Source organism: Apis cerana, linkage group LG6 (genome assembly GCF_029169275.1).
Source record: "Apis cerana isolate GH-2021 linkage group LG6, AcerK_1.0, whole genome shotgun sequence".
NCBI classification, from domain to species: Eukaryota; Metazoa; Arthropoda; class Insecta; order Hymenoptera; family Apidae; genus Apis; species Apis cerana.
This window is the reverse complement of record NC_083857.1, coordinates 14,360,686-14,380,112: the sequence shown is the minus strand read 5'-3', so window position 1 is coordinate 14,380,112 and position 19,427 is coordinate 14,360,686. Positions and strand designations below refer to the sequence as shown.

At 36.6% G+C, this 19,427-nt stretch overlaps 1 protein-coding gene and 1 long non-coding RNA gene across 3 annotated transcripts in view; both read left to right on the top strand.

The window, feature by feature from the left end:
• LOC108003260 (zwei Ig domain protein zig-8-like) overlaps positions 1-19,427 on the top strand; it is a 71,906-nt gene that overhangs the window by 46,191 nt on the left and 6,288 nt on the right. For both annotated transcript variants that reach the window (XM_017065414.3, XM_017065413.3), the window contains exon 5: positions 18,858-18,985. In XM_017065414.3, the coding sequence (XP_016920903.1) occupies positions 18,858-18,985 (128 nt within the window). The remainder of the gene's footprint in view (positions 1-18,857; positions 18,986-19,427) is intronic.
• On the top strand, positions 8,578-10,046 carry LOC114578186 (uncharacterized). The gene is made up of 2 exons (XR_009830302.1): positions 8,578-9,739; positions 9,877-10,046. It is a non-coding gene; the product is annotated as an uncharacterized LOC114578186 (long non-coding RNA).

Below are 19,427 nucleotides of genomic sequence, written 5' to 3'. Positions count from 1 at the left end.
CGCATACACCTTGTATATTGCACTCGTATCGTGTCATAAACGAGAAACACAAAAAAATGAAAGCTCGGATAGAAGGTTGGTTGGTTTTAACGAGCGAGGCGAGGTGTTGCGGGCGAAATTACCACGCGGATATCGTGGTTTAAGGGCATACTTATCGCCACCCGACTTTATAACCAAACAGATATCGCGGCAGTGACGTACGTATCGGCGGTTTAATCGAACACGCGACGACGGCCACATGAAAGGAAACCGCGTTATTGTTCCGAGCAACGTAATTATACCGTGGGGCGGCGGGAGGAGGGGCGTGCGTCCACGAGTGACGTGGAAATTAGAAAATGAGGGGGAGGAGGGGGTGGAATCGACCGGAAACATAAATACCACGATGATTATGCGAAGGATAATATCGAACGCTTTCACTATTGTATCGAACTATTATTCGATTAAACGATCTATTAATCTCGTGGAAAATTTTCCTTGGTAAGATCGCCGATACAGTTACCGGTTATTGGACCGGAATTGTTGCGAATCGAACCGAAATTTCACGACGTGGTATACGCGAGAGATATCGCGATAACAGGAGTTCCATTTTGTTGTTAGATACGATATTATTCCACACTGGATATGGAACACGAATCCACGGAAAATGTATGATATTTTAATAAAGAATGGAATAAACGTATATATAAAGCATATATTTCCTCTCGAGAATTTTAAGCTAAATTTTTGATAATGTTCATCAATTCTTGCGATATAAGTAATTACGACGATGTTCTAAAAGTTAACGCGATAACTTTCGTTCGTTGGTAGTCAAAAGTTTTTTTCTTCTCAAAGAAACAAAACGAGATAAAACAGTTGGACGATTCGTCTGAAAATAAGATCTAACCTCGTAAATGATTCCTTCTCTCTGACAAATTAAACAGGAGAGGGGGGAGAAAAAAGGAGGCGCGAGAGAAGAGGAAAAAGAGTCGAGAAAGAAAGAAAGATTCCTCCTCGTTCCTTTTCACCAGCGATAGGTTCATTAGCATCGGTCGATAATTGGCGTTCGATTTCGTGACTCGGTTTCGCAAAACCCGTTTCGCCCGTTTCCCTTCGATCCTCGACGTCCTCATCCATCGATTCCAAAGGATCTTCTAGCAACGCCTTTCTCCTCTCCCTCGAAATCCTGATCTGTTTGAGAATCGCTCCTTTCCAGACTTTTATTACTCACTCTAGTTGAAATTATTGATAATTCGATCATCTTTGCGAAAACTACGAGTAATGGAAAATTATATCTTATTGGGCGAGTATGAAATAAAAAATTGAAAAGAATTCTTTCGAACGATCTTCTCTGAATTTTTCTTTTTCCTCGTATTTTTCTCTTTTTCCACTCCCCAAAGGGATTCGTATTTCGAACATGGTTAAAGCAAAATTTACAACGAACCAGCTGTTCCCAAACTTTATTATCAGCTCTCGTTTGTACTAGTACCAATAGTAGTAGTAGTAGTAGTTTCGAAATTCAATTTAAAAGTTGTGAATCTTTTATCGATTCCTTTTCTTTTCTCCCCTCCCCTAAGAAAAGACGGTCGCGATGAAGTATTCGTGTAACGAAGCGCGTGAAAGCGGCGTAAATTTATCATGGTCGGATCGTCAGAAATTGTATAACGGTATAAGAAAATTCGGTTTCTCGATACTGAACTCTCGGAGATTAAGAATAGAGCAATTCTCCATTGGCCGCGCTTTTTTCTTTTCTCGCTCTCTGGAAAACAGAATAGAACGGAACAGAACCAGATCTACGCGTCAAAAAGCGGGGAAAGGTTGGTATGTTTCGGTGGAGGGGGAAGGATCGTCCCTGTTCGACGAATTGTTCGTTGATTGGTCGGTTTTCGCCGCGTCTAAATAAAGAAGGCCAGGCCAGAAGGAGAAACATTGTTGTCAAGTTTCCTTCTCGCTACTCGATACCCGTGAAACGCTGCGACAAATTGAGCCCTTCGATCTTTCCTCTCCTCTTCGTTCTTCTCCCCTCCCCTCTTCTGGAAGTCTTGGAATGCGTGGAAAAGAAACGATTCTATCGTTCTCTTGCTCTTTGTGAAACTGTTGGAAAATTCGCGCAAAAATTCCTTCCTTCTAATTTTGATTCAAATATCTCTCTCAACGATACTCGTTGCGAGAGAGAATGAAAAGTACATGTATTTATATTTATATTTCTTTTTCTTCGAAAATTTTTGCCCTCTGCCGAATTGAATCGACTCGAGATCGTCATCATCGTCATTCATCTCAATATTTTCCTTCGTTTCATCGCCGACTTTTAATTCCAAAATTTCGTTTTCCCTAATACGAGAGAGAGAGGAGAAATAATATTTAAATATTTTTTACCTCCGAGCCCCATTACGGAAATAAAGTTAATTCCTCGAAATATTAACTCGAAACACGTTCGTGTTGTATACTTTATCGCATTCGAAAAAGTAACATTTACGCGAGATTTTCTTTCCTTATCCTCCCCCCTGCGACCTAACTGAATATTCCCTTTTAACCCATTATCTTCCAATTTTTAACGCGGCATTTCATTTGCGATTTTTTCTTTTTTTTCCTCCAACGTTGTGCGTAATTCCGCCGCATTTTTTCTTCTTTTTTTTTTTTTTTTGAATCGTAATTACGAAAGGGAGGAATCTCTGAATTATATCTTTCTACCGTCTAATTTTTTCCCTTCGTTTCGAATTTATTTCTATTTATCGGATATTTTTTAAAAAATTTTTTCATCAACGCGCGTAAATTATAAATTGCGATATTTTATATTTTATACCGTAGAAAATTATTAATGAACGTTTCTATTACTAAGCTGTTGATAAATGATAAATGTAAATCGTATCTGTAAAAATTATTATTCTTAATTCTTAATCGGGAAAATTATATTGGAAGAAACACTCTTGGAAGATAATATAACACGCTCTGTGCTTCGAATGCCTGATCTTCTTTTCATTAACCATCGTTCGCTTTTTATCGAATTTGTCGCGAAGAAAGATCGCGCGATTGGTCGATCGCTGTTCAACTTTTTACAGCTCCTTTACGATCGTTACTTTTTATCACGATAAAATCAATTCGTTACGTTTAAAAATAGCTAGACATTTGTTGTCATAAAAGCCGTTATTCGTTTCGACGATAACGATTAATTATTTCCTTTCCGTTAATAAATGGATAATAATTGAAAAAAAAAAAAAGAAGAAGAAGAAGAAGAATCACTTTTTATCCTTTGGAAAGTTTGAATTTAACTTTGAAGTGATATCTCATTTATCATTTAAATTTATCTCCCTCTCGCTATAAAAATTCATTCTTGCACAAAGCGATCCGTACGATTTCCTCCTTTTAATTAGGTTGTCTGTTGTTTAATTAATCAAAACGGGAGCACTTAGAAATTCCGGTTCGTATTAAGCCCCGTCGAAAGAGGGAGTGGAGGGAAAAAAGGGAGAGGGAACAATTCATCATTTACCGAACCTTTTGATCATTCCTAATGGAATGGATCTTGATCGAGCTATAAATCTCTCCAATTTTTAACGTGACTTTTGTAAGCTCGATTAAATAAATTATAAATACGCGGAGTGATTTTTTTAACAAAAGAAAAAAGAGAGAAAGGCGAAATCGATCGTCGCAATTTAGTAGTCATAGAATAAAATTTTGATATAAACGATATATATTTTTTAACAGATTCGAAATATGAAAAAATTAAAGTTCGTTTTATCCTTTGAAAGTAATTTAAAAAAAAAATTGTTCACGAATAATTATTGGAATAGTGGATCGGAAATCGTGGCCTATTAAAAATATGTATCGAGTTATACGTCATTTCCAGCCATGTTGAAATTGCGCAAAACGATTTTATTGGCTGAATCGTTCGAGTTATCGATGGCGTTGACGGCTTTCGATTGACGTGTAACCGCGGTGAATTCAAATTTCACATAGTAGTTGAGAAGGCCTTTGCCTTTCGATCTCCCCAACGGGAAATCAATTTCGGCTTTTGCCATACATAAATTTCCTTACCCTTCTCGCCCTGCTCGCCCAAATCGTCTTTCATTCCAATGAAACCAGAAAGAAGGATTGCGAGAAGAGCCATTTTTTTGTCAAGCAAAACATTGAAATTACATCACGATCGTATATCGAGATAAAAATGTGACAAAAGTGAAACGATGTATTATCCAATTAAACAATTACGCATTTCAACGAACGAAATATGTGAAAGAATGAAAGAAGAATTAAGAATATTAAATTATTAGTTTCGTTTTTCTTTCGCGCAATAAAATTTAAAATATAATTTTTGAAGATACAAAGAAAAGAGGAATTTTTTAAAATCTAGTAACGAAATAAAAATTTATTCTCGGTTTGAGGAAAAAAATGTATACTTTCTATCTTCTTTCTTTTTTATTTAATATTCTAGGCAAAGATATTGCGATTTTGTCATATTTTCACGATTATTCAATCATGGATGTAGAAATAGGTCAGACGTATAATTGATAAACTGATCTCTGTTGCAATTTAATTACAATATTCATATCTCGAGCATTTCAATTCGATCACAATGCATACAATCATCGTGTTTTTCTTTGTTTCAGTATTTCCTTTGATAAATCGAAATTTCCGTCCTTCTTCGCGCGAATTAATATCGTCGCGTGACACAATAAGATAAACGGACAACCGTTTCAAAATACACGTGACGAAGCATTCGAGTTTAAATGTTTTGAAGCGGTTAGTTTACACTTCCTGTCCCGAAGCTGTTCCGAAAGCTCAACTCTCTATAGTGGAGATTCTTCGCAAATACAGGTTGAAGAGTCTTGTGCAAATCGGACGACAGGATTACGAATTGAAATACGCGGGTCACTGATCTCTATGACGAAACCGTATCACAATATTCTCTTGGGGTAAATAGAGAAGTTGCACGTTATAGCGAATATGAGAATCTTTTACGATTGATCGTATACCGTGAATAAACGAGATTACACAAGCTTTAAACGAATTACAGTTAGTCCTCTGTTAATTGAAATGAATTGTAATTGATCGTTATTCTATAATTACTAATTATAATTATTAATTACTCTAATTTGTATAATTATTCATGATACGATTGAAAATATTTTTTGTCGATTGTTAGTGCGAAAGTGAGCGAAGCACTGCTATGTACGATATATTGCGCTTGCGCAGAACCAATCTTCGTTAATACTCGGCTCTTTTCGGTAATTTTCGCCACGTGTCATACCGTATACCTGTCAAGTACAAATAAAGAAAAGTACAAGAAACAAATTCTTGTCTCTGAGAATTTATATTTTCAAATAATTGAAATCGGTAAAGTCTATTGTAAATAATTACAAACTTTAAGAAACCGTTTAAAAAAGAAGTTTCGCGTGAAATTCGAAAAGAGTGAATTACGTAGCGGTATTTTGATAAGATCGAATAGAATCGCGACGGTTCTCGTGCGCAATTTATTGCTAATATGAGCCACGAAGTGCCGTCATCGTGACGGATTAACGAGGCGTTGTGGCGCGCCGTTGAAAATGCAAAAAGCTTTAATTTCAATGACTATAGGGTTGGTGTGGCGTACCGGCTGAATAATTACAAGGTAGGAGAAGGGGTGGCCGGATCATCGTGATAACAATACTCGAACCTCGGCGTTACACCGTGCTATTGTAATTACCTCTCGTGCCTCAAGTGCAACGTGCTATTTTCGTGAAAATACCAGGGCCTTGGCCGCGCTCTATGCACGATACACCGATATATTCCTTCAACAACGCCCTACCCTTTTTTTTTTTCACCGACCCACGCTAACTGCGCTCTGTCGAGGAACTTCCATTAGTTGAATAATTGCCCGGGGAAAAAAAACCAATACAATGTGCGAACCTCTATATTTTTCGATCATTACCGAAGACACGAAGAATCATTTCGCAGTCGTTAACGCACCATTCAGATCTGTCGCGTTCGACAACTTCTTTCTCTTAGTTCCAACTTGATACTTGTGCTTACTTGTGGTAAAATAAAAATGTTGACTATCGTTCGCTCAAAGAAACGTTCAAAGCGTGATCTGATTTTTTTAAACGTCCATAAAGACGAATTCGAATCTGGTCTATGTTCCATCACTGCCAAGTCGTTATTATTTTATTAGAAGTCGAAAAGGACTTCGCCGACAATTTATGGGCGAAAGCCTGCACACGATAGCATAAGAAATCGATTCGCTGCATAGTGACTCGTTTCATCTGTAAATACTTAGACCGTCAATTTCGTGACGTGACCTGCGAGTGGAATGTCAGCCAGAGGCGTGGATAAATTATTCCGGTACGTGAAAAGAGAGTGGGGGGATCAATAATGAAGCGAACCATCTCGAAGCAGAAGGTTGAAGGCGTCGCAAAGCGATTTCCATTGCGGTTGAAAATCGTGACTGGCGTTCGAAAGGACAATAACGCCGGACTCGAGGATATTCATCCGACGTATATGGCTCATCTCATCAAAATATTTCGAATCATGGTGCAAATAAAATTGTTTATCATAAATATATGTATATTACATGGATTCAATTTTTGAAAAATTTCAAAATATTTCCAGGTGAAAACTCGAAATGTTCTATATATAAAACAACGAAATATTCAAATATTGGTGGATAATCCTGCGTGTTAATTCGAGGAAGAAATGGGACAGATCAAGAGATTATTAAATAAATTTAAAGAAATATTAGAGACAAGTCCAACCCTTGCATTTTAGGAATGAAGAGAACAAAACAAAGAAGAGACGCATTAATGTTTTAAAATATTATCACTCAAAAACCCTTATTTATATTAATTAATTATTGCCCTACAACACATTTATTTTTACAATTACAATTTTACAATTAAAAATTTTTTTCTACAAAATAACATTTTCCTATACTATTATACACTATACTATAGACAAAATAGATATAATAATGAGCATGGAGAGAAGCGTGCGAGCGACGTATGTATCATGCCATACATCTCGATCAAAATATTTTTGAATATTTTCGTTACTCGACCACACACACACACACACACACACACACACACACACACACACACACACACACACACACACACACACACACACACACACACACACACACACACACACACACACACACACACACACACACACACACACACAGAGAGAGAGAGAGAGAGAGAGAGAGAGAGAGAGAGAGAGAGAGAGAGAGAGAGAGAGAGAGAGAGAGAGAGAGAGAGAGAGAGAGAGAGAGAGAGAGAGAGAGAGAGAGAGAGAGAGAGAGAGAGAGAGAGAGAGAATGATAACGTCAAAGATAAGGGTAGAAGCGTGCGAACGACGCGTGCATTATTGGTGGCGCGTTTCGAAACCATTCGCTCCTACGGCTCTCCATACGTTACGCGCCATATCCTCACCCGAATTACATACCCCGCTCTTCCATCATCGACACGAGCATTCCTCGATAATAATCTTCCGTCCACGCCATTAACGATAGAAATTGATTGCGTATGCGGATGCGCCGGCCGATAGGTTTCGCGTATCTCCAGGACGCAGTCACGGAAATCGGACCCACGGCTTTGATCATCGGCCGAACAATGAGACAGGATTCCCTTCGTCGATTAATGACCTCTGCCGCTGGAATGGAACATGAAACGAAGGATATTGTAAAAATATTGGAAAGCGTTAATTATTAGTAGAGGAATATTAGTTCTTTTTTTTGGGGGGGAAAATTAGTGCATCGAATTCAATTCGTTTCTTTTTTATAATAAAAAACTTGAAACAAAAGGACATTAAATTTTGTTTTGTAAAAATTTGAAAAGGTATGTTCGAGTAAAATTGATACGTCTGGAATCTTTATATTTTTATTAAGGATTTATCAAATTTATCATTCTCAAGGAATGATGTTATAAAGGAGAAATGAAAAGAAAAAAAAAAAGAAAGAAACGAGCGATCTTAATTGGAATGGTTCGATGAAAGAGTTTATCTTCGAACGTAAGAGTAAGCAAGAAAAAAATTCTTAATAAGGCTCGGTTAAGACAACGTGGTTCATCGTGGCGAGTCGAGACTTACTCCCTTTTCCAAGCAAAGTTTCGACGAACAGGTTTATTACAGATTGGCGAAATTGCTGCCACTTCGCGGGGAGCAAAGGTAATTGGAGGGAAAAAGTTTCGGTTGGAAATTTTCGGTTAAGCCGAGAGACGCTAAATGGTGAAGGTTTATAAATCCCAACCTTTTTATCGTCGTACTCGACTCGGCATATATACTTTCCAACGAGTTATACCTTTAAATTAAAATTAATCTATCGAATCTTTTAGAATGTTTAATTAATTGCCAGAAAATCGTACAAATTGGCGAAAAAAATAAATCGACAATATAGAAACAAAATGTAAATGAAATTGGTTGATTGGATACCAATAAATTATAAATAATATCGATAGATTATTGGTTCATACTTTACACATGAAAATAAACAAATAGCAACGTGGAATCTTATCCTTTTCATTCTTGAGAATGAAATCGAAAGTGCATAGTCTCTCAATGAATTAATTTTCTAATTAATTTCAAACTCAAAAACTTTTCTCCGGCCCAAAATTCAAAGATCGAATTTCGAAACGATCTTGGGATAAATACTCGAGCGTGAAAATTTAAAATATCGACGCAACTTGACCGTTTTGTCAACAACGGAGATAAGATAAGATAAGATAAGATAATGTTCGATGTACACACGCGTTCTCGACGAAGCACGTAAGCGTGCTACGAGGTTCCCCTTCCCACTCACCCATAAGAGAGGGAGAACTTCCAAGCGTTCAACAACCGTTCAACAAGAGCCATTCGCTCGCAAAAGACCACGATAATGTCACGAGACGCTCCGCTCCAAATACTCGGCGTCAACTTCTCGAAAAGTCGTTCTCGAAATATTCGTTCCTCTAATAAGATCGGGGCCACACAACTTTCCAGGTCTATTGTGCGGTTCAGAGGGAGTCCCGATCGGTTTCATTCGTCGCAAATACATCTCGTGTACGGTTGCTTAGTGCAAGATTGAGAACGAGAGAGCGACGAAAGGTTTAAAGGTTTATTATCGTTTCGAATTTCGAATCTTGCAAGTTGAGCCGTAATTGTAAACGTAACTTCGCTCGTTACAGTGCTCGGTTAGAAGGACGACGTTACTTGTTAAAATTACAACGAATTTATTTTCTTTGATTTAGTTCTGAAAACAGGCTTCTATCGTCGAGTAAAATTTTATTTTTAATCTTTCGAGGAATACAGGAGATGTAGTTTTTTTTTCCTTTTTTTGAATTAAAATTTTGAAGAATTGATCCTACGCGGAATTTTTTAATAAAAAAAAAAAAGGAGGAAAAAAAAAATCGAAGCACCGATATAATATTTTACTTCACTTGACAATCGTTGCTTTGAAAGTACTGTAACGATGCCTCTTCGTGTGTTGCAGTGTCCCTGAAGAGATTAAGTTTCAATATACAATCAATCTTCTTCTTTTATAGCAACTATTTTGAAAACACGATTTCAATGGAAACAGGAAACAAAAATTGCGACAATTCTTCTGTAATACAATATTTTTGTAACGTGGTTTCCCCGTATTCTATACCGTACACCATGACTCGATGTATTTATCGTTCGACAATCTTTTTACAATGTTTCCAATATAAATATTTTTGTTGACACGTTTGTATTAATTCTAAACGTTTCGTTATTAATCGAGACGTTGGTAATTTCCAAACTATTTTTGAATTTTAAAATTATTATTCTAAGATAAGAGGTAAGACACATAATATTAGAAGATTATTAATTCCACTTTGAAAATTACAATCTTATTTTTAATTAATTTACTTATTACACATTACAACGTATTATAAGATTGGGTTAATTAAATATCTTATTATATATTATTTCTAGGTGTCTTTTCTATCTTACATTTTCATCTTACGTTTCCTTTATTAGCAGAGAAAAGTGAATAAATAGCGTTATCGTAAAAGGAAGAACGCACATCCGTGACAATCTTTGAAAATTAATTGCGAAGTTCCAATAATTATTATCAATTACGACAAATAAATCAAGCTCTCATATTTCTGCCTTATATTCTCTCCATCTCCTCTATTAAATAAATATCAATTATCTCCTTATTACAAATAAATCGAATTCTCAATACTCCTCCTCGACAATATCTCCTTATCTCCTATATATATATTTATTTCTAAGTGTCATGGAGCTCCAATAATTAATATCAAATATTACGATAAATAAATCAAACTCTCATATATTTTTACCATCTCCTCTACTAGATAAAAAAATAACATCAATAGAACAAATCAATTATCAACGAATTCTCAATACTCCTTCTTGAATAATAATATCTTCGTAGAAAAATTACACGCGTGAAGTTGGCAACAATTTCGAAGGGTCGAATCGAATCGAATCGAATCGAATCGATCGATAGAAAAATATCCGTTCACCTTGAAAATACGCTCGAACGCATTCGTCCGTGGTTACAGCGTCGTTGAATCTCGCTCGTAAATACGTTCTCACCACGGATTAATCACAGTCGAACGATAAATTTTCGAACGAGAGAAATCGCGCAACGCCCGTCCGTGGATACAATTCGGATGAGAGGGGAGGAAGAGGGGAGGGGGAAGTCCGGTTAAAAGGCTCGCGGTTATTTTCGATAACCGCGATCGACTAACAACCTCGATCGTTATTCCCAACCGCGATGACGGACCAGTTTTATCGTCCGCGATAATCCTGGAAAATAACGGATGGAACGAGATTCCCTGGCAAACCTCTATCTCTCTTTTTCGCAACGGCGAGTTACATTACTTTCGACAAATTCTCAATATGACAACCTTTATTTCAGTTAAACCGAGTGGAAAGAGATTGGCTATCGGCCAAATCGTTGGCCACCGTATTGAACTTACGAGACTTTATGTATCCACCTTAATATCCTCTTCAATCTCTACTCTCCTTCTCGTTCCTTTCGAATTTTTCTCCCTTTTTGTCTTTGCGCTCGGGGAAGAGTTATGATATACGATGTATATTGAGTTATGATATATATTACATGCCGAGGTATATTTAGATTGGGATTAAAAAGAAATGATTCGAAAGTTGATGGAGAGAAATATCGATCAAGGAGAGATCGAATTCGAATGATCGGGTTAATTCGGTGAATCGGATCGATTCGATTTTTCAAACGTGTATTTTAAAAGATATGCATTATAAAAATTATTTATAATCATATCTGGATAATGGTATCTTCGAATATTCATAAACAAAATGTCATTATTTAAATTTTTACTTACGTCATCACTAAGGGATTTCTTGTTCGATAATCAAACTTTGATTAATTAATTGACATCGTGATTATTAAATTATACAATTTAAATTTATAATATATAATTAAAATATATATATAAAAATATATATAAAATATATAATTAAAATATATATAATTAATATATAATAAAATAATACGATCTAGATTCTATTCATTAAATTATTATTCAATTTAGGCGAAGACGGAGCACATGTACATTAGCATCCGATATATCAATTCCGAGCGGATCCCTCGATTTTCTCACGAGTCACGATTCGAATTCTTGAACGAGATTGATCGGCGGACCGAGCGCGAAGGGTTAAACCCGTGCCCCCACTCTCTTTTATCTTACCCTCTCTTCCGAGTCGAAACTACTCGAATGCAGCGGCAATGATGGGAGGATTATCGAAACCGGATTAACCGATGCTTTCTCAGGAATAGACGTGTCGCAATAATCGGGTCTGGTGCAACCCCTTTCCTCGATTCGATCAAACGAAATCTTCCTGGTGGTTTAAGTTGTTCACCTCGTTGAGACCAATTTTCAGTCTCCTCTCGCTTCCCTGCTCGTGCGTAGTGGATCCTTTCCGTTTCAGAGGAGATTCGTCCTTTTAGTCATTTTCATCGTTTTATATTCGATAAAATATTCGATAAATCGAAAGAAATATAAGGGAAGAACGTAGAAGAAATGTATGCAAGGAAAGTTTGAATCACGTATAGTGTATTCGTGTAATAATCCGATGTTAAAAATGAATATAGAAAAGTATTAACTAACATATTAGTTCCTTTGACAACTAAAATTAAATGAAATTAAAAAAAAAAATTTCGATATACAGATACAGTCGATACAGTCTCTTCTCAATTTAAGTGTTTATTTAGGTTAATCTGTAAAACTGAGCCAATAATTTTTATTGTCGTACTTTTAAAAATTGGTAATACCGATATTAACATAGTCGTTCAATCAGATGAATTGATTTTGTTGAGAAAAAAAAAATTTCTCAACTATCCGTTCTTCCCTACACCACCACTGGCGAAGATAAATAGAGACTTAAAGTATCCAGCTGAAAGAGGATTACGAGCGTCCAAGTTCGGGACATTAGGAAACACGGGATAATTCGTTTAAATTTCCCCTTTGATTCCGCGCGGCACCTTTCAAACTCGTCGCAATTCCACGGTCGGGATGAGATATTTGGTCGAAGTGCCTGTGAGAGGATTATCGAAACAGGATTAAGCAATGCTTCTGTAGGAATCGGTCCTGGTTACTGTAACCGATATGCTCGGCTGGCCCTCAATCGTTAAAAGCTTTTCTCGTTTCCTCCCCTTCTCCACCGACCCTTTTCAAACCGCGCAAATGAACACGATGAAAATTTACAAACTTTCCCCGCTGTCGGTAATCACTTTAATCCGCGAACTAGAAAATCCAACTCCAACTGTTCCGCCTCATTCGCTCTTTTCATTTACTTGTGCGCGATCGGTAATGTAGGCATCCTGCAAAGTTTCGCTTTAAGACGTAATCTAGTTTCTTTATTTTATTACGTTTAATGGATTACGTTATGAAGCGATATTTTATCATTATTTGTACAGGGAATAATAATATTTCGCTGTTATTGATATTGTAACGTATATAATTCTCGGTAGTAAGGTAATTTATTACATTAATTTTCGTGTTTATTTTTGTGCAAGAGTTCTCAACTTTTCAAAGGTGTCCCCGTCAATATTCTGTACAAAGAATAATACAATAACGATAAGATTGTAAAACTTGCCGTTTTATCCTTACAATCGCTTCACAGATACATTAATTTTTTTTTCCATACTTTTCAATTTTTCTAATAAAATAATACGCGAACGAATCTGCCTATATAATAAATTTGATTCCTCGATTTTAATCCATTTCTCTTCTATGATATTTCATTTCCTAATTTCAACGAAACGAAAGGAAAAGAAAGGAAAAAGAAAGGAGAGCGTTGGATAGGTTTTAAATCCGTTGGAATCAAATTGATTAGATCGCCGGGATTTCGGTGTATCAACGTCGAATGGAATTCTATTCTTGGCGGAGCGTCGATTTATCGCTATCCTCTACCACTTTGTTAGCCTTTTTTTTTTCGTTTGCGAACCGCGGTGATTCAATTGCGGCCGAAGTCGCGGTCGGAGTTTAGGTATCCGGATGCCTCCTCGATTTATTTCCTGTCGTGGCACGAAGGCCAAGTAAAGATCAATTAGAGATAGAGATCGACGGGCTCTTGGCTAAGATATTAATTCACTGAATTAGACCGACCTTACGAGTTTCCTGGTTAACTGGATCATCGGGCTAAACGCTTCCCCCCCCCCCCTCTCCCTCTCTCTGCGATATTTCTACCTAGCTATATTCGCATCGCGATACCCGTGTTAGATTCGATTTATGACCTATTTGCGCCATTACGTGATAGTAGAAAGTACTGTTCGCTGAAGGTCTGATTGGTTAATTCGGTTGCATATATACTAATCCAAATTACTTCGATTCATTAGCGTAGTAGAATCAAGAGAATTTTAATTTTTTTTTATTTCTTCGTAATTATATAATTTGTTTAATTTATAAATATAATTTTGTATTCGAGTAGTTAAGATAATAATTATACGTACACGAATAAAGAATTTTATAAATGAAAATAATTTTTATCATTTTGAATATTCAAATTGTAGCCTTTCTATTATTACGTAGCTTTTTTTAAATATATAATTAAGGTGATAATACATACACAAATAAACTAGACACATAAAGAAATTCATAAATAAAAATAATTTTTACTATCTTGAATATTCAAATTATAGTTCTTCTACTATTATGTAGCATTTTTTAATTTTTTTTTATATAGTTAAAATAATAATTGTACACGAATAAGCTAGATATATTATAAAGAAATTCATAAATAAAAATAATTTTTACCATCTTGAATATTCAAATTGTAGTTCTTCTACTATTATGTAATGTGTCAGAAATGTCAATAAACCATTTGAAATGATTTTGAACGAACGAGACTTCTTTCCACCGGTGAACAATAAAATGCATGAAATAACAATCGCGAACGATCAGGATTAGCCCGGAATATTCAACGAAGAGTTTATTTTTCGAAGATGCGGTTCACGATGGGTGCAAATAAAATAGTGAATCAATCAAGTCCCCGTTGAACTTTTAGCCTAATTTATCGAGTTTTGCCTCCTCTTCCTCCTCCTCCTTCCCCTCGTTGTGCGAGCGTCGTTGAATTTCCTTTGGAGGGCGGCTACTAAAGAACGAGGGATCGATTATCCCTCGAGGAGAGTGAATTCTCTAGAGGTGGTGCCAGTAGTAGCTCGTAAAATGTCTTCTATACAAATACTTGCCCCCCTTGTTCCTTCAGCTCCACTCGAAGTTCCCGGAGGAGAAGCAATATGCCGTTGAAGGGGCACCAACGCCGCTTAAGGCTTCTCAAGAAGTGGAAGATCTCTCGTTGCGCTCGAATGGCCATCGACCGAGAAAGTGAGAAATCTCTCGTCCCTTGAGACTCTTGGTAATTTTTTTTTTTTTTTTGAATATCGAGAGAGTGAGAATTTTTCCAAAAAAAAATTTAATTAAACAATGCTTATTTCTCTTATTAATAATAATTCTTGAGGATTGATCGAAGATCAGGTGAGAAGGTGAGGTTGGAATATCTGTGAATTGCTGTTTTTGAGAGAGAGAGAGAGAGAGAGAGTGCGTCATGTGGGTGCCAGCACTTGGTGGTCGTGAGCGAGGTTTCAGCGGGCGATGCCGAGGACAAAGCTCACGGGAGGCGAAATTAGAGGCCATTATACGTTGTCCACACGGCTGTCCATGAATAATGCTACGAGAAACTGGCCTGGGAACGGCGAAATTAGTGGAATGAAAATTTCAGACTATTATATTCGGCCTATTGCTCGTGGTTGACCAGCACCGAGAATAAAACCAAGCACTGGCAAATTAGCAGAGTGGAGGCACGAAACTTTGGACCTATAATTGCTATAATTACTCCTGTTTACGAGTAAGAAGGATTTTGAAATTAAAGTTTCAATATCAATCGCGAGCAATGAGCTGACGACTGGTTGTCTAAAGACAATTTGTTAAAGACAATTTGTTTGTTGTTAAAAATAAAACTACTGCAGAATAGAAGATTTTAGATCCTTCTTGCATTGGTTTGTTGTTCACTCAGAGAGTGCCGAGAAATGAAGTTTCAAATCTCAGGTCCTGTTATTGAATACACTGCATTGGATAATTGCCCAAAGGAGTAAACTTGCCTTGTGTCTACTATTACCTAACCTATAATTATTGTCTCGAGCGCCATCTCTCTGTTCAAATACAAATACGAGAACCGAAGCGAGCATTCCGCTTCGCTTTTCAATTTTTCCCGGAGAAACGAATATAATTTCCTTTCGTTTTGAATCTCGTAAGACAAGATTCTCACGTGTCCCCGAAAGGAGAAACCAATTTACTCGAGCGGTAAGCTGACGTCGTACGAAGCAATTTGCCTCTCTCCGCCACCTAGAGAAGCAACTTCGTTTACAAGAGAACGTATTTGTCCAAGAATGCGCAGGACCTGGCTCTTAAGGGAACGTGGTCGAAAATTGAAGGTGGAACACCGGGTTGGTCAGCAAATCATGGCTTGCCAAAGAGAATTCGAGAAACTCGAGGAATCCCTGTTGCCTTTTCCCCCACTCCAGCCTCTTTCTCCTCTCTCGGCCGACGGAGGGCGAACGGATAAACCTGTTATTCCTCCCAAAATGCCACGGGGAATAACAAGACCGCACCGACAACATGATTACTATTGTCAATGTTTGCTTCATCCCCTCCGACCAAATTTCGAGGATCCTTCGACGCGGAACTCAAACAATCGTTCCGTTCGGTCGAAATCTGAATTTTACTATATCTGATATTCTCCGAGGTTTGCTTTAACTCGAACATCGCGATGCAATTATAAATCGGAGATAATTCTTATTTTACATTGAAATTATATTTTGTGTTTTTGGTAAAAGAAGCTTCACGAGCGCGGAAGAGTGATCCATTTTCACACGCATTTTTGTTTTTACCATGGTATTTGTCACATATATATTAATTCAAACGACGATCTATATATAAACTTCGATATTCGACCATAGAATCCATAGAAAATTCTAATTTCGATATAAAAAATTTTTTTCATTTCTCATAATATACGTAGGCTAATAACGAATTTTAATTTATAAATATAATTTTGTATTCGAATAGTAATAATTAAGGTAATAATTGTATGTATAAAATATTTCCAAACGTAACTTCATAAATGAAAATAACTTTTACCAGTTTGAATGTTCAAATTATAACTCTTCTGTTGCTATGTAGCGTGTTGTGTCAGAATCGTCAACAAAGCGCGTGAAGTGGGGATAAATGGTTCTAGCGAAGGACTCTCTCAACAACTTTCTTGCCCTTGTGCCGTCCTACGATACTTCTTTCCAGCAGCGAACAGCACGTGGAGTTTACGTACGAAAATGTTTGAAAACAAATCATAAAGATCGTGTTACATTTATGATTTGTGTATATAGTTTGAACGGACACTTTTTAAAGTGAAATAGAAAGAAGTGAAACAATATATATATAATTCGTTTTTAACAATATTCAAAATGCTTCTTTTAACATTAATCATCCTTTATCACAAGTATTCGTTAAAATTATCGATGCTCACGAATTATAAATAATAAAGATCTCCGTCGCAAATGCCAATAAAAAAAACAATGTTATTAATATCGAAAAAATGTTTATTATTAATTTTCTTCATTCGAAATGAATTAACGATTTAAGGGTTTGAATTTTTAGCTAAATACTTGATTGGCTTATGGCTTATAAATTAAATGTAACGAATTTTGTTTCATTCCACTTGGATAAGTGGAACGACAGTTGTGGAACATCCGTAAATCGTTACGTTGTATCGTGGATATTGCGGCGCATTCAACAGTCGAAGGGCAGAGGAAATGAAGGTCTTCGAGTTGGCAGCACAGATCCTGAAGTTGGCTAGCAAACTGAGGAAATCCGGAACCCGAGCTTGTCAGATAATCCGAACTCGATATCGAACGCTTAAGACATCGTGTTTCTTCTCGTGTGACAACCATACGATTTGAGGAATACGTGGCTTCAAAGAATCTTTTTTTTTTTTTCTAAAGTATGCCTCAAGATAATTAGAATATTGCAAAAATAATAATTGTTAAAAGAAATATGATTTAAGATACAAAAAAAAGGAAACAAAAATATATTTGCAATAAACTTTCTCCAAGATTTCTATTATTTCACATTATGGATTTCAAATAAATAGTACTTCTTAACAAAACTTCTTAAACAAGCCCTGAGTTTGAATATTTAAATATTACAACGAAAAATAACAAAAATGAGATATTTCGTTCGACGACGTATATATACGCTCATTCTTCAGAAGCTTTTTATCTCCTTCGTTAGAAACGAAGTAGAAACTGGATTCTCGAAGCTGAATTGCTCGTTCTTCGGAAATTTATTCAATTTCGTATCGCGGTAACACGTTTGCAGAACAACGTTTGGGGACGTTCGATCAAAACGGTTCAATAAACGATCCAGCCACGAACGAGTGAACGCATTCCAAAGTAGCCCCGGCCTTTCGTTGATTGTACGCGACGCGAATTCTTTTCCTTGTAAAGGGAGCAAAGTTTCGTTGCACCGATCGATCCAATCGGTATTCCTTCGGTCGAGTCTTTCCTTCGAGATATATATCGCATCCAGAGATCCTCGAGAATGTTATTGGATTTTATCCCGACTGACCTTCCCCCTCTTCCCTGCGTCCAACAATAAGATTGAACTCGACCGCGGCAAAAGAGAGAAGGTCAAAAGATCTCGATCGAAACTATCTTTTTCGTCGTTAATTGATAAAGATGGTTTAATTTGGATTTTAACGTACAGTCGAAATCAATCTTTTATCGAGTTTTCCAAATATTTAAATTTTAATGCTTTGTTATTTGTCGTATTATGAAAAATATTTCCAGTTGAAATTACGAGTACTTTTGCTTCGAGTGAAATATTTTACGATATAAAACGACGAAAAATGGATAGAAATTTAGAAAATATAGCTGTGCACGATGATGATAACAATAAAAGTCTTTTTTTACTTTTCGCAAGATAAATATATAAAAAAATTCAGATTTAAATTTTTCGAATTTCTTACTATGATTGAAGAACCTGGAAAGGTTCGTAAAAGTCGGATATCGAATCGAATAGCTGCACACCATATCCAACAAATCGAGAAATATTGCGTGGAAAAAAACAATAATTTCCATGCGATTCATAAATGTACGTTTAAACATGGAGCGAAATAATGAATACGAAACCTTTCATCATCGAATGGTTAACGCATTCGAGAGTTTTCTCTCTCTCCCTCCCGCGCGTCCCATTTCTTTTAGTTTAATCCAATTCTCCGTATCTATATACGCTCTTAACGTATATTCTTCGATCGCAATTTCAATAAATTTTTGTCAGAAAAAATTAGAATCTTGTATAATTAAAAACCAATCATCTATTATGTTTCATTTCTCGAAAATGTTCTGTTTGCAGAGCCGGTCACAGAGATCGCCGGAGGGCCGGATATATTCATCAACAAGGACAGCACGATAAACCTGACGTGCCTGGTCAGATACGCTCCCGAGCCACCGTCCACGATCGTTTGGATCCACGATCACAAAGTAAGCTGAATATTTCCAGGCAAGATTTCCGAATCGTTTTCAAATTTTCTACTTATATGTATATCCTTTAACCCTTTGCACTCGAATGCACGTCTCTCTCAGGTACCACTTGGATTCGAACAGCGATAATATTTATTTTACGATTCATTTTCTTTCGGAATATCGCCTTCGTGAATAGATTCCTAACCTCTTACGAAACATGGAACAATATAACGTCGAATAGATGGATTTTCTTATCTCAAATTAGATCGTGGTCGAGGATCGGTCGCATTGGTCCGAGTTTCACTGTTCAACGTTATTTTAAAGTTTTTGTAAGCGTGGAACGTGGCGATAATTAGTCTCGAGCGCGCATGAGTTTGAAGAAACTGACGATAGAGAGAGCTGGAGAGCAGTGACGAAGATGGAGACGAAGCAAGAGTAAAAAAAGGCAAGAAATAACAGA